The 15,835-nt window shown below is 37.9% G+C and overlaps 1 protein-coding gene across 1 annotated transcript in view; it reads left to right on the top strand.

The window, feature by feature from the left end:
- The first annotated feature begins 6,285 nt into the window (after positions 1-6,285).
- Positions 6,286-15,835, top strand: part of LOC149236796 (uncharacterized) — a 52,471-nt gene continuing 42,921 nt past the window's right edge. Inside the window, exon 1 of the mRNA XM_089369032.1 lies at positions 6,286-7,120. Coding sequence (XP_089225158.1) covers positions 6,286-7,120 — 835 coding nt within the window. The remainder of the gene's footprint in view (positions 7,121-15,835) is intronic.

Raw genomic sequence — 15,835 nt, 5'->3', positions numbered from 1 at the left:
TGATTACTTCAACCTCTTCTTAAATGAATTAAGTCTACTATCTCTTTATTCTCCTCTATAGTGTGATGAGACTTCCTATGATGCTTCATAAATACTTGCAAACTTGAACTGAGGGAAGATATTCAATTCTCCCTTCCTTCTAGACTGTAACAATCTGATGATGAATGTTTTTATGCTCACTCCATCATGAAATATATAAATGATATACACATCGGTGCCAAGCATATCAAATTGAGTAGAGAATTTCTCCACTTCATTTCCTTGATCTAATTCAAGAGAACAATATGTGCACTTCTGAACACAAACATGGTTACTCATACAAGGGTGATAAGAGGAATGGCCTTTCTCAATATTACATTGCCAAAAACATACAAAACATTTACAACCACACATAGAGAGCTCCTTCTTCAATTCTGCTAGGGCAAAAATTTACTCCAGTTCACACTTTTTTATGTCATTGTCTCCACAAAATTCTATAGTGTTGTTCAAAATCTACTTCTGAACATGATCATTCGATGTAGATTCATCTAGAGATGCAAGCTCAAGACCCGTGTCCTACAAATCAATGCATCTTTCTTTAACAACACAAACCAAATTCCTGCAAAGGATATCAGCCTTGATAGAAACACGTTCCAAATCTATAAGGGACCAATCCTTCACTGCTATCTAGAATATAACAACTTTTGAATGGCTCAAGAAGGCATGACCACTCTCATAACTATGCTCCATTTCTTCCTCTATAACCAAAAATATATTGCAAGATGAAACATCAACCATTGATTCCTTGTTGCAAACAAGTACATTGAAATCAAAGAAATCTTATTTCTCTCAAAAGGTTTTGATTCTTCATCTTTTATCTGCTCCAATGCCTCCACCCCCATCTTAATCTTGTCAAAATATAATCAGTAACCTATTTTGATATTTTGATCCTTCACTAGATTTATTCCAATATCAATCACCATAACTCCAGACTTCAATCAATCACCATGAACCAAATTTGCCACAGCTGTAGAAAAAAAAAGAATAATGATTGTATTCCAAAAATATTGCTACGGCCCATCACAACTGATCTCTCACTATCTACATCTAGGGAATTTTGTCCAGATACTTCCATCACCTCTTTGCGTTCATGCGCCTACCAGCCCTCATGCATTCTTAGTAGACATATCTTCCATCAGAAGTTTATTAGGAATATTTTAGTTTACAGTAGTTTTTTTCTCGTGGTGAAGATAGATGTTGCACATCTGAATCATGGTCACACAAGGATAATATTTCCACCTTTAACCCTACGTTGCAATTGAAAGCATCTGTGGATTTCAGAGGGGATTTGTACTGGTAAATGGTTTTGGACCTGGGGGGTTCGAAATGCACTAGAATATGCCATGTGGAAAAGTGGTTTATTTTCAAAACAAGGCTTCAGAGCCCCCTATCTTTTAAACCTCAGATGACCTTGGGAGTCCAAATTGCAATGAAATTCGTTGACCTTAATGCGCTAATATTTGACCATTGAAAACTGCTCGATATTAATCCCATGTACTTGGCATGTGATTTAATGTGCTACCCAATGAATAATGAACTTTGGTATATAACTTGGAGATTGGATATTTCGTCTAATAATTTTAACAAAAATAATAAATAAACAAAATTTATAAAATTATATATACTATTTCTATAGATTTTTCATTTATTAAGACCCTTTTTAAAATATCATCACTTACCAATGACAACTTTATAATTGTTTCAAAATTATTGGGCCAGGAACAACTCCCAAGTTCCACTGAAAATTTGAGATTTTTAATGTACCAAAATATGTTACAACAGAATGTTCGACATGATGTTGGGAAGTGCATTAGATTCGGCACTACCTACACCATTTCCAATTCAATAATCAAGAAGCAAGGACTATGCACTCCTCCAACTACTCCTAGATGACCTTGGGAATCCACCTCCATGGATTACATGTCTGGCCGTCCCTCTACTAAGCATGCATACGAGTGTGTTTTCGACGTTGTCAACATATTCCCTAAGATGGAAATTATGGCAGCGTTCAAGAAGAGTATCTCAACAAAAGACACTACTAAGTTGGTCTTCAAACAAGTGTAGATACACTTTCGGATCCCATTCATGTTTAATGCCCTAACACGAGCAACATTGTGAAGGAAGGCCCCTTTTTTCCATGACTTTCACCTCCTATCTATATGCAATACTATGAATTTAGTGGTTAATCTATAAGCCAACCCAGCCTCTAGATTATCCTCCAAAAATGTTTAGTTTCAAGATATGCCAATATAGAGGTCGTCTTATAGAGGTCCCAAAAGGACCAATTTATGTTCATCATAAGTTAGAGGAAAATTGATTGAAAGCAATTTTCTTGTTGCTTTCAAGAGTTCTTGTTACTTTCGTTGATGTGGCCATGTCACTATGCTTGTGTGATTGTCCTCTTTGCAGCAATGAACTTCTTCCACCTTTTCAAGAAGTTATTTTCCTACAACAAGGTGGACTTGCTATTGGTAGCTTGTATTTATTAATTTTTCTTTCCAGTGAATCCTATTTTGAGGAATTCCTGTATCATAAGGAAGAGTTTGTTTTTGATGTACTCATAGGCATCATTTTTTATGAAATCATAAACTTTACATTTTGAAGACCAACACTGACAACGGTAGGACCATCTTGCTCGACCAAGCCCCTTATACCATGTCTTTAGTTGAGATTGTTAGCCTCCAAGTGAATCTATGCACCTGTGTATGTCCTATATTCAAAGGTTAATGCAGTTTGGCCTAGTGACTTCCATTGGAATAGTCTCAATAATGAAATTTGTGTAAATAGTGATTTGTACCATAGAATGGGATTTGGACAGGCTCTATTACGGAGTAATTATGAATAAAGGCTTTTAGGTGTCATGGTATTTTATCTTTTAATTGTCTACCATTTCATATATTTAATTGGAGAGTTCTTGGTGCAAAAGAGCACTTGGTGAAAATGGAGATGAAGTTCTTTACTTTTCACACTGCAAAGGTTTTGAGCATATAGTCACATGAAAAGTAATCTTTTCTACCTAAAATTTATGGTTCTACTTAATACTAGTTCTGTAATGGTAATCAATAGTGGATTATTAGTTTTTGATGGTAGAAATGTTGTGGAATGTACTACATTTTTTGTTTTATCATATACCCAAAATGACATTGTGACATGCCTAAAAGTGTTATATTGTGAGTACAAAAATATTGATTTGGCTATCTCAGGAGACAATTTAGAAGTATTATTTATCTCTAAACAATAAATATATGTCAAAGAGTGTTTGAGCATTTTCATTTATGTGTAAGAACTGTGAAAGTATTACTTTATGCAAAAAAAATTGTTTAATTAATAATTTTCCAGTAATAGGTAATCTATATTTACTTTGGGACTTATTTCGTCTCAAAGAGTTCTCATAATTTCATAGATGATTCATAGTCATAAAGATATTAGCTTCTTCTGCCTTCGCTTTGCAAGTTCATGTTGCATAATGGTAAAGTATTCACTGTCAAAACACATGGAGAACATAGTTGAATATCACAAGAACTACAGTCATTACAAATTAGTGAGAAAGAAGTTATTGAAAATGGGCTAGAGTTTCATAGTATTATTATTATTATTATCCAATTTTAAGGTCATGGCCAAGCATGACACCAAATTGGTGTGTGAGACCCACTTGTTTGTGGGACAAAGGACCCACCTCCGCCCAACAATTTGATTGCTTTGTAAGTTCATGTTGCATAATAGAAAAATATTCACTATCAGAACACATGGAGAACATAGTTGAATTTCACAAGAACTACAGTGATTACAAATTACTGAGAAAGAAGTTACTCAAAATGTTCTAGAGCTTCACAATATTATTATTATTATTATTATTATTATTATTATTATTATTATTATTATATCCAATTTTAAGGTCATGGGCCAAGCTAGACACCAAATTGGTGTATGAGAGCCCCTTTTTTGTAGGACGAGGGACCCACCTACGAAGCCATTTGACTGCTAAGTCTACGAAAGCATACATACTCTACCCCATCTAATTTTGGACCTTTGACCTCTTAGGAAGAAACACATACTCTTAACCATTAGGTACACTCAAGTTGTATATAGACCCAATATAGAACATACTATATTGCCACTTCTTTGAATTTAAACCTTAAAAAAATTACAAAATTAATATGTAATAACTTTTTATATAAAAAATATTATAAATTAAAATTTAAAGAAAAAATTAAGTTAAAAACTTAAATTTAATATACTAATTAAATGAAGATTAAATTAAATATACCAATTATTATTTCTATGATGATGGAACCGAAACAACAACTTACTCGATTTATCAATTTAACAATCGTATCTGCGACACTTTTGCATTTATTTTTTGTGGGACAATGGCTAGTTATTAATGTGATTGAGGCTCAAAAGAGGGTTTTTGAGACCTGTTAGAGTAGCTTTGGGTAAACCCAGAACTTCGACAGATTTCAAGTCTTTGACGGGATTGAAACTATCATCTCTCCGTTTTTTCTAGTCCACAAAATTCCGACGAAAAGTTTCCCACGACAATTTTACGCAAATCGGACGCCATGCTCAGTTACAGTCACATAAAGCCGGGTTCATATGTGCGAGTGCGACAGGCGTATCAGTGAGGGCAGGGTGTAATGCATTGACTAAAATCGAGAGCCAGGCATCTCGTCACTGGTCAGATCGGAATTTGGAATTTAGTTTAGGTGTCGTCTGATCCCTCTCAGTACGACCGGAGGGGCCGCATGAAATTCTGTGGAGTCTACTATTGCTTGGGACTTGAAATGTTGACCTGCACCAATTCAACGCCCTGTCGCTTTCCCTTGAATCACGGCCTTCATGTGCAGGAATATTCTTTGCTTCAGGACGTCGGCGTTGATTGAGATCGTGCTTTCTGTATGCAGGAGCCGTGTCGCGTGGAAATCTCTCAACGCCTACGGAACAAGAGAACAAAACGGCCCGCAATCGTTGGGTACGTTGGATCTCTTGGAATGGCACTTTCCAGTTACGTTGGATCTCTTGGAATGGCACTTTCCAGTTTACTTACTGTACGCGTCCGTGCTCGTGATGCTATCTCGTTGTTTCCACACGTTCATTCACAACCCATGTGACATCCAGTACCTCCTTTTTTAGGCCTGTAATGTGACGTTCCATAGGGTGTCTGTTTCTATTTTGAAGGTATTTGACGGTGACAAAAAATCTCGAACCTTTCAAAATATTTCGTAAAAAAAAATTGAAACCATATGTATTTCATTTGTTTGTCATAAATTCTAATGTGAATTAAGAAATTTAAGTATTTCATTTGTTTGTTATAAATTCTAATGGGTGAATTAAATACAGACTAGTTTAGATAATCGGTTTAGTTATGGAGACCTCCCTGGGAGCGATGGGGTTAGAGTTACTTCGCTGTTTTCATCCACAGGTTTCAGGGTTTGCAGTACGCATTTACCGACCGCCCCCGTAACTGCTATTCCCCTTGCTGCTTCCCGTTTACCTTCTTACCTCAGCTGTTAATGGGCAAGACCTCCGGTTAGGCGTTTTTCTTGGGCGGTTTGGTCCTTCCCACCGACACCCCCCGTTTTCCTGTTTTGCATCGAACCTGCAGGCAGCTGTCAGCCGGCGGTTTCGACAGTTATGGAAGACCTCTTAGACTATTCTGCGGACCCTTTGGAGGATGTGCCCATTTGGACGCATCCCAGGACCACACCAGAGGGTTTTTTTCACCTTTGACAATGAACTCTCTGATGAAGTAGAAGCCCTTCCCTCCATTTCAAGCTCTCGCATTCGTCTATCTCGCTGCCTGAAGACGCCCCGACGATCCCTGATTACATCTCTCAGCTGCTCTCACCGAATTCCCTGGCATTTGCTGAGCCTCCGAATATCCCGGGTGAGCAAACCCTAGGGGTGGTTCCTGGTTCAAATCCCTCTTCGTCTGGAATTTGCAAACCCTCGGCAGTCCACCATTTGGCTTCTGCTTCACAGGCGCCCGTCTCATCTGCCCCTTTGTCCTCGGTGACTCCTCCACTGGGTAATTTCACAGGTATTGGCTCCATTCCGGGCTTTTTCGCCTCCATTCCATCATCTGCAGCTAGGGTATCACCTTCTTCGGCGGCTGCACATCCATTCGAGGTACCTGAAGTTTCGACCACCAGATTCAGTGGGGGTTCTAAGAGAAAACGGTGCCTAAAGCTCCAGAACTGTGAGGTATTCCTCAAACTCTCAGAGGACACACAGTTATTGGATTCAATGGACTCTGCGGAGAAAGTTCTTGTTGGTCGGGTCCGCGGCAGGCATTTTAGTGTGGAGCGGCTTCAGAAATGGACAGTGGAGGTTTGGGGCCATCATCTAAAGGACCCCCCTAGGGTTCAAACCTTTGTTAAAGGTTGGTTCACGCTGCGGTTCAGTTGTTTGGCTCACACCAACTGGGTACTTTCTACAGTATGGCACATCGACCAAGCTCTTGTTCTACTTAGGAGGTGGACGTCGATGTTCGACCCTGAGCTTGAAAGGGTAGATGTTGGACCTATTTGGGTACATCTCCCGGGGCTTCCCTTTCATTTCTGGATGGAGGATATCTTCAAGCGAATTGGGAATGCAATTGGAACCTACCTCACCTTTGATGCCTCCTTTCAAACTATGGGGCGTATGGCCTATGCCAGGATTCTGGTTCACCTGGATCTCACTGATGGCCTTCTGGAACATATAAACATCCAATGGAGGAATGCATCAAGGCGACAGATTTTGGACTATGAGGGCGTCCCATTCAGATGCAGGAGATGCCACAAGGTGGGGCATCTTTTCAAAGATTTCCCCCTTAATGGTGGGACATTCAGAAAGACTCCGAGACAGGAGCCATTGACACAGGAGGAACCTGTACAGGAGGAACAACCTCGAAATTCTGAGGAACAACCTCAGAATGCAACATCCCTAGTAAGGAAGACTGATGCACAGTCAGTCCCAGAGGAATTGGCTTCGGCTCCTATACAGTCTACCCTGAAGAAGCGTGGCAGGCCTCCCCACCGACCTCCTCCCCCGCCACCTGAGCATGCCATGACAGCCTCTGAAGACTCTAATACCTCGGGTAAGAGCATCCCTCTCACTTTTTCCTCTCTTTGCTGCACAAATATTCATGATATCTTATCATCTGGTCTTTCTTTGGGTATGGGTTCAGCTACTTCCTCTACTATCTCTGCTCAGATTATTTGTGATTTCGCTCCCTCAAATCCTATCATTTCACCCACACCTCCCACTATGTCGATTTGCCCCCCTCCTCCACCTACATCTGCCCTACTTGCCCCTCCAACACCTGGGTATCTGACCCGCTCAAAAGCCAAGAGGCAGGCTTTGGACCATGTTGGCCTTAACATCATCCCTTCCCCCCCACATAAAATCCATCGAGGTCGACCCTCCTCTCTCACTATTGCACAATCTCAGGTGGGAGATGAAATCACATCGGGTAAACAGTCCACAATTCCTGGGGTCCTTAGAGCTAGAGAAAACCCCTCTGAACCCCCGCCATGAATCTTTTCTCCTTCAATTATCGAGGGCTTGCTAGGCTTGATAAAAAACTAGCACTCCGATGGTTAGTCAATATCGACTCGCTTGACCTCATCTTTTTACAAGAGACACTCAGCCCTACTATAGACATTACACTGTCCCTTGAGCATATGTTACCTAGGTGGAAATTTACTGGTCTGAATGCACATGGGAGATCTAGGGGTATAGACTTGGGCTACAACTCCCGTTCCATCAAATTGCTTAATTTTTGGGGAGGGGCCGGACCGATATTCATTCTGTGGACTTGGGCATGATATTTAGAATATACAACATATATGGGCCATGTCAAAACAAACCCGATTCTTGGGAATATCTCCTGGGTTCGGATTTATTTTCTGTTGATCATCTGATACTTGGAGGGGATCTAAATTTCTCCATTGGCCACTCAGAGTCCTGGGGCCATCGAGCACAGAGAGATTCTCTCTCGGACTACTTCTCTGCCATTCTGGATTATCATCATCTGATTGACATCCCTTCAACCAAGATTCAAGCCACCTGGAGAAATAATCAGACCGGGGAGAATGGTCTAGCGCGCAGACTAGACCGATTCTTAGTTAAAGAGAATGTACTTGATTTGGGGTTCTGCATCAGACAATGGGTCAGACCAAGGGAGATCTCTGACCACCTCCCTATCTAAATGGAAATTGAAGGAGGCATAACAAAGCCCAAGGGACCATACAAATTCTGCTCAGCCTGGCTCAAGGAAACCTCTTATGTTAGCATGGTTACAAATTACTGGAAAGCAAATCCACCTAGGGTAGGGGGAAAATTCACTAATGGCTTTATACACAACCTTACAATGCTAAAGAAAATGTCCAAGCAATGGGAACACAACAAGAGGACTCAGGATGATCTCTCTCTGAGGCAAATTGAATCCGAGCTGTCTGAATTTGAAAATGTACAGGGTGGATTGTACAATACATCTGAACATAAGGAGAGGATTGCATCCCTATACACTGCTAGAGAGAAAATCCTTAAAGACCATGAAGAAATCTGGAGGCTGAGAAGCAGGGTGATTTGGATGCAGGATGGGGATGCTAATACGAAATTCTATCATAAGTTCACCAATGGTAGGAAGGCGATAAATACTATTTGGCAGCTACATAATGAAGAGGGACAAGTTGCAAACACTTTTCTGCAGCTAGCCTCTCTAGCTACCTCTCATTTCAAAAGAGCATACAATGCCCCTCTAGAAGAAAATATGGCCGACATCATTAGAGTTGCTCAATAATTCCCATGGTTTGTGGAGCAATAAGAGGGAAGAGAATTGATAAAAGAGGTTACCCTGGAAGAGCTGGAGGCCACATTAAAATGGTTTAGAAAAGATAAAATCCATAGACCGGATGGTTGGAATATTGAGTTCTACTTGGCTTCTTTTGACATCATCGGTGTAGATCTGCGACATGTTATTGAGGACTCCAGAATCAGTGGACATATTGCGGCATCCATCACCTCTACCTTCATCGCGCTTATTCCTAAATCTAATAATCCGACCTCCTTTGACGAGTATCGCCCTATCTCTCTATGCAACTGCATATACAAGATTATTGCTAAAATCATTGCCAATCAGATGCGGCCCATTCTTTCCAATCACATCTCTCCAGAACAATTTGCCTTCCTCCAAGACAAACAGATTCATGAGGCTGTTGGCACTACTCAGGAAGTGTTACACACTCTACACACCAAGAAATGCAAAGGTATGATCCTGAAAGTAGATTTATCTAAGGCTTTTGACAGAGTAAATTGGTTATACATTAGAATGCTTTTAACCCATCTGGGGTTTCCCTTCATTTACATCAAATGGATCATGAGTTGTATCACTAACATTCCATTCAGCGTCCTGGTCAATGGAAGTGCATCCCCTTTTTTTCTCTCGGAAAGAGGATTAAGGCAAGGTTGTCCACTTTCACCATTTCTTTTCCTCCTTGTCATGGAGGGGCTCAACAGGACTATAAAGGATGAACATAGAAGAGGAAGGCTACAAGGTATCAAGATAACAGACGATTGCATGCTCACACATCTACTGTTTGTGGATGATGTCTTGATATTTCTCAATGGAAGCATTGGTGATCTGACCAATATCAGAGCCACATTTTCCTTATTTCTGACAGCTACTGGTATGTTGATAAATGATAATAAATCAACGCTGATAGCAACAACATGCACTCAACATGAAATACAATTTGCACTTCATCGCTTCCAGTTCACATAGCTGGGTCTTGCAGAAGGCTTGAAATATCTGGGGTATAAGTTAAAGCCCTTGGGCTACAAGATAGCAGTCTGGACCTGGCTTATAGCTAAGATGGAGAAAATACTCAAGATCTGGTACCTCAAATATCTTTTTCGTGCTAGTTGTCTCACTCTCATTAAGAGTGTATTGGGAGCCACACCTATTTATAGGATGTCCCTGGCTTGGATTCCTAGAGGTATTGTTACCAAGATACAAGCCCTTTGCTACAGATTTTTATGGAAGGGAAGCCAGTCGGGCAAGATATTTGCATGGGTCAAATGGGATGCCCTCAATCTACCTAAAAAGTGGGGGGGATGGGGCTTAAAGAAACTTGATGATTTCTCCTCTGTGTTGGCTACAAAGCTTGGGTGGCATCTAATCACAGCTAACAAGCTTTGGTCGAGAGTGACAAAATCAAAATACATCGCCCCATGGCAGATCTTGGATTGGATCAGGAGACCTATTAGAAGCACTATTGGGATTTCGACTATTTGGAAGGCAGTAATCAAGGCATTGGATCCTATCATGGTAGGACTCACTTGGCGAATCCACATGGGACATAGGGTGCAAGTTGGAACTAACCCATGGATCGGGTGCGAAAACACTCATAGACTGCCATTAGATCTCCTACAGCATCTATAGGAACATAATGTTACACACATAGCTCATATAGTTGATGGAGAAAACTCCACATTTCTACATCAGGCCTGGAAAACTACTCTTCAATTAAACATACCTCCTCAATGGAACCAGCTCTGGGAGGACTATACTCAGGCACTTTCTGAAGCTCATATCCGCATAACTAATGGAGAAGATGAGATCATTTGGGCCCTCTCAAAATCAGGCAGATTTTCCCCTAAAGATGGATATTTGGTGTTGTCTGATGTGAGGAAACCACAGACCATAGAAGCATGGTGGAAACATCTCTGGAAGCTGAAGGCACCCCCCAGGACTAGGCTGCTCATGTGGTGTATCCTGAAAAATAAGATCCCTACTGGTGATAATCTCCTCAAGCGCGCACATTACGGACCACACTGGTGCTACCTTTGCAAATGCGAAAATGAATCTGTTAATCACCTGTTCCTCGATTGCGCGGAAGCCCGTAGGCTGTGGGTATTGGTTATTTCTGCTATCTCCCCCCCCCTTGCAACTGGACTGTTGTATCTATCATTGAGGCCTGGAATATTTGGTATACCTTCATCTCCTCCCCCAAGCTGTGTAATCTTCCCTTACTGATTTGTTGGGCCATCTGGATTGCCCGCAATAACCTTATATTCCTGAACTCACCTCCTCACTGGCCTATCATTGCGGCCAAGGTGCTGGCTGATTTTGCTCTTATCCCGGACGACCCTCCTCCCCCGAGGCCCAGAAGTATCATTCCTGAACATATTGACCACAGCATGCCTTGGGCGTATTTCGACGGGGCCGCACAAGAGAATGGTTGTTGGGGGGGGGGGCATTTTACATATCTCTCCTCATCATTCATACAACATGCTCCTTCGGATTTAGAAGAGGCACAAATAATTTCGCAGAGTTATCAACAACAAAATACCTTATTCAATTTTCTTTGGAGAAAAATTGTAGAGACTTACAATTATTTGGGGATTCCAAATTTTTTTGTGATTGGTTGAATAGAACCGCTAGATGCTCTACTTATTCATTGAGTCATATTCTGGATGAGACTCTGAGATTGATTTCTTATTTTGACTCTGTTACTTGCAAACACATTTAGAGGAAGTGGAGTGCAGCTGCTCACTGCCTTTCCAAAGAAGCTGCGCTCTGGGAGTATGGCATCTGGATGATCCGGGAACTACTTGATGGAGCACACTATCAGTACTACCATCGGCCTTTTATGGACATCATTGCATAAATTTACAACACATATGGTTTTTTTCTTTTGTATATATTTATCGCCTGTTTAACAGTTTAGTTCTTATATATTTTGTGATTATCTCTCAGTATATATTGGATATTGTTACCTCCCTGCGTGGATCAAGGTAACAATCTTTCTTGAACTCTATTTCTTTTGATGATGACAATCATGTCATAGATATGATCTGAATCTGCATATGCATCTACAAAATGTAATTTCTCTTCATTAATGAAATTACGATTTTTCATAGGGGAAAAATTGGTTTAGTTACAACACCTATTTTTTGCTAATGAGTTACAAATATATTTATTTTATATTATCATTTTTTAGCGAATTGGTTAGAAATGAAATTTTCATATACAAAAATGAATATAGAAAAAGAAAGATTACAATAGTAGTATTTTTGAATTAAATATAGTTGGCATACATAAGTCTATTTCTTACTCACTAACCTATATAAAAAAGTACAACCACATTAAAAATGATAATGTGATTGAAATAGTGTAAGACTTCATTTGTATCTACCTTTGATAAATATATAACAAAAAAAAATTGTTGTAACAAAAATATTATTATTAACTTTGATTTTACTTAACCCTTGAGAATCTTAGGTTTTGATAAAAAAATTATAATTGTTGAAGTGTTTCTATCCTTTGCAACCAAGATATAAGGCAGTTTTTCTAAAATCAGGTATATTTTGAAAATCTCTAAGAAAATGGTAGGGTTTATACATCAAATTTTTTAAATTTATTAAAAATTAATGCACCTAAAAAACTCTCCATCACATTACAACCATTGGTAAGCATTTAAACGAAAGATATGTTGAGCATATTCCTTTAAGAACCAATCTAGACCATTAATTAAAAAAAAAAAAATCAACAAATACTCATTCACCCTAAATTGAAATAAAAAATTAAATATAAAAATAATAAGCATAAAAAACAACTAGATAATCAAATTTCTATTAACCATCAAAATAAATTTGAAATTTAAATTTCTCTTTAAAAACAAGATAACCTTCAATTCGAAACCTGCTGGAAATTCAAATTTCTATATGTTTTATAAACTTGAAATTCGAAACCTGCTAGAAAATCATCCATTATAAAAAAGAAACTAGACATAATCATATAACAAAAATGCGCTTTTTCGTTCTGATTAAATTAAATAACTATTTTCATTTTCAAATGAATTGACATTTAGTTTTGATTTCCTTGATAAATTTGTTGGTTGTCTTAAACAAAGTTAGCTAGTTACATTCAAAATTATTAAATAGAAACTAGATTGAGAAAATTAATTGCGCGCAGCGGATTTATGTTCTTAAAATAAATTACGAGTATATGATAGGTCTATTATGAATTTTCAAAATTTATAAATAAGTGTTTGTTATGTATAATAGCTTGCATGGTCATCGTTTTTCTCAAACATTCAACTTATTACGCAATCACATGTTTATTAAATTAATTTAAATATTATAAAAAATAGATTATTGTGTTGCTATGTGTAATAGTTTGTATAATTATTGGGTTTCCAGTATGTTTTCAAAATATTTTTGATTGGGTAAGAGCTCTTTTTTTTGGGACATAAGGAAATAGATTAATGGTCTAAAATTCAAAGCATTTTAAGCTTGCCCGTTACGAACCATCACGGTCTAATTTTTTTTGAATAAAGATGATGAACTAGAAATGGTTGTCCTCACTTATGGTTTGACAATTGAGTTATGATAGGTTTTCCCTGTAAAAAAAAAAAAAAAAACCTTGCATAATGATTGTTTTCCTAAGGCATTTAACTTATTAGAAAATACCCTGTTTTATTAAATTAATTTAAATATTATAAAATATAAATTATTGTATTTTGTATATGTGTAATATTATATAGTTTAAAATAAATTGAAAATCAAAGATTAACTAATTAATGGTCAATTATAAGTTTATAATATTGTAGTTAAGGTAAGGGTTAAAAATATTTACAAATTTCAGATGCAAAGATTATTATTTTGGTATTGTGGGAAAACTTATCATAACTCATTTGTCAAATTAGTACTGGGGAAAAGCATCACTTTGGACAATGTAGGTTGATTAGTGTTATTCAAGAAAAGTGACTAAGTTGATTAGTGTTATTCAAGGAAAGTGACATCACGCCCGTATTTACGTGTTGGTGATCCGTAAGGGGGCAAACTTTTACTTGTATCAGATGCCTCTAGATCTTCAGCGGTTAACTTATCTCCTTAATTCCAAAAAACTAACTCTTAATCAAACAAAATCAATTTAAAATATTTCAGATACAAAAATGATTATTAATATAAAAAATTATTTATATATTAAAAAATTATATTTAATAATAAATATAATCAAAGTTTTATCATATCTATAATGATAATTACACATATTATAATTATTGATGGAAAATGAGTATATGCTAATAGTGACTATATTTAATAACTAATATAAATAGATTCGGTTTATCTCAAAATTACTAAATAGAAAAGTGTCTTTTAATTTGGTCGCAATGTGTTGGATACTTGTAAATTTTTGTATGGATTTGTTTTTATATATATATTAAATAGAAAAGTGTCTTTTAATTTGGTTTCAATGAATTGGATAATCGTAAATTTTAGTATGGACATACATATATATAACTCATTGAGACTAAGTGTTGTATAGTCTTTTAGGAAGGAAATATATTATTTGAATTTATTTAGAAATGTGTTTTTATTATTCAAAAGCATTAAGAGAAAAATTTCATTATGATTAACCATAGTTTTTTAGTTAAAGGTGAAGCTGGTTAGTATTGGAACTAATAATTTGAAATTGAGATAGTGTGATAGAAAATCTAAGAGAGCATTTTTCACCTTCGACCTTTTTCATAACACAAAGATGATAAACCCTTTTGAGTTAATGGTGTTTTGGGATTGACAAACTTTTGATTTCATTATGGATCTCATAAGAATTTTTCCTTATTTTGGAAATTTAATTTCCTTCTTTACTGTTACCGGGAAAAGTGTCCTTTTAGGACTGCTCTATCCCACTAAGGTGTGACAGCTGCCTTAGAAACAAACAGAGAAAACTACTTTTGTATTTCCTTTATGAATTAAAGATAGAGGGGGATAGAAAGAACCAACCTGTGTCTTGCGCTAATCCTTTGATCTAATCCCTCTCTTCTTTGACAGCTTCCAGCTACTTGCTCCCTTACTTGCCCAGCTTCACCAAGTACCTGTAAGATCACAGAAGAAGAAAACTATACAAAGACATGGATCTATATTCATAAACAGCTTAGGATCAGATTTAAGCTAACCATACAAATGTAACAAGCATCAATGATACAAAAGCATGGAGGAAAAACTCAAATAGTTTTTATTGATATACAAGAAGATCCAGGAGGAGTTACAACCGATGATTCCTGACCCAGCATCAACCTCCCAGCGAAGAAGCCCCTCTTCACCTCCAACAAAGCATAAATCACCCAATACTCTGATATGTATCTCAAAACCAACAACAATTCCTTACAATGTGCAAAACTCCAGCCTCTGGATCTCTGGGATGAGGGATCCATTTATAGATGTATGCAAGGAGGATGAGTCAGCTTGTGATTTGATTAGTGTCTTCTCTCTGTCAGTTCTTGCTTCCACTTGGAGATTGAAGGCCTCTTACTCATCTTTGGTCGAATTCAGTGAGGCAAGTGTCATAGGAGAAGATTCTGGAAGCTTCCATTGTATTTCCACCTCGTGGAATGGCACTGCCATTTGTCATTTCCCACTCAACGCACCCTCATAGTGCATTTAGGTGCGTTGCAACGCACCTAGCTAGTGTGTTTAGGTGCTATGCAACGCACCTAGCCAGTGTAGCAGCTAAAATGATCATGTTTAGACTTATTCTGAGCAGTTTCTAGTGGAGAACTTCTGGGAGAAGCTGTAATTTGTTGACCTTGTTCCTTTAGGGGTTAGAAAAACACTTTTAGGGACTTAGGAGCCCTTGGTTTATGGACATTTCATGCTTGGAGCTGCAAGGCACAAAAATTTCTATAACAGTTGCCCCCTAAAGTATGAGGCCGTTAATCGGGTGAAATGCTTTATTATGAGGATCTGAAGTTTCTTCAATGCTGGGAGGAGACCTGTAATAAGATACAATACAATACATTAT

The sequence above is a fragment of the Pinus tabuliformis genome, chromosome 8 (assembly GCF_031772625.1).
Source record: "Pinus tabuliformis cultivar Carrire ecotype Pingquan chromosome 8, CPIR1, whole genome shotgun sequence".
NCBI classification, from domain to species: Eukaryota; Viridiplantae; Streptophyta; class Pinopsida; order Pinales; family Pinaceae; genus Pinus; species Pinus tabuliformis.
Note: the sequence above shows the minus strand (reverse complement) of the source record. Positions and strands in the feature narration are given on the sequence as shown.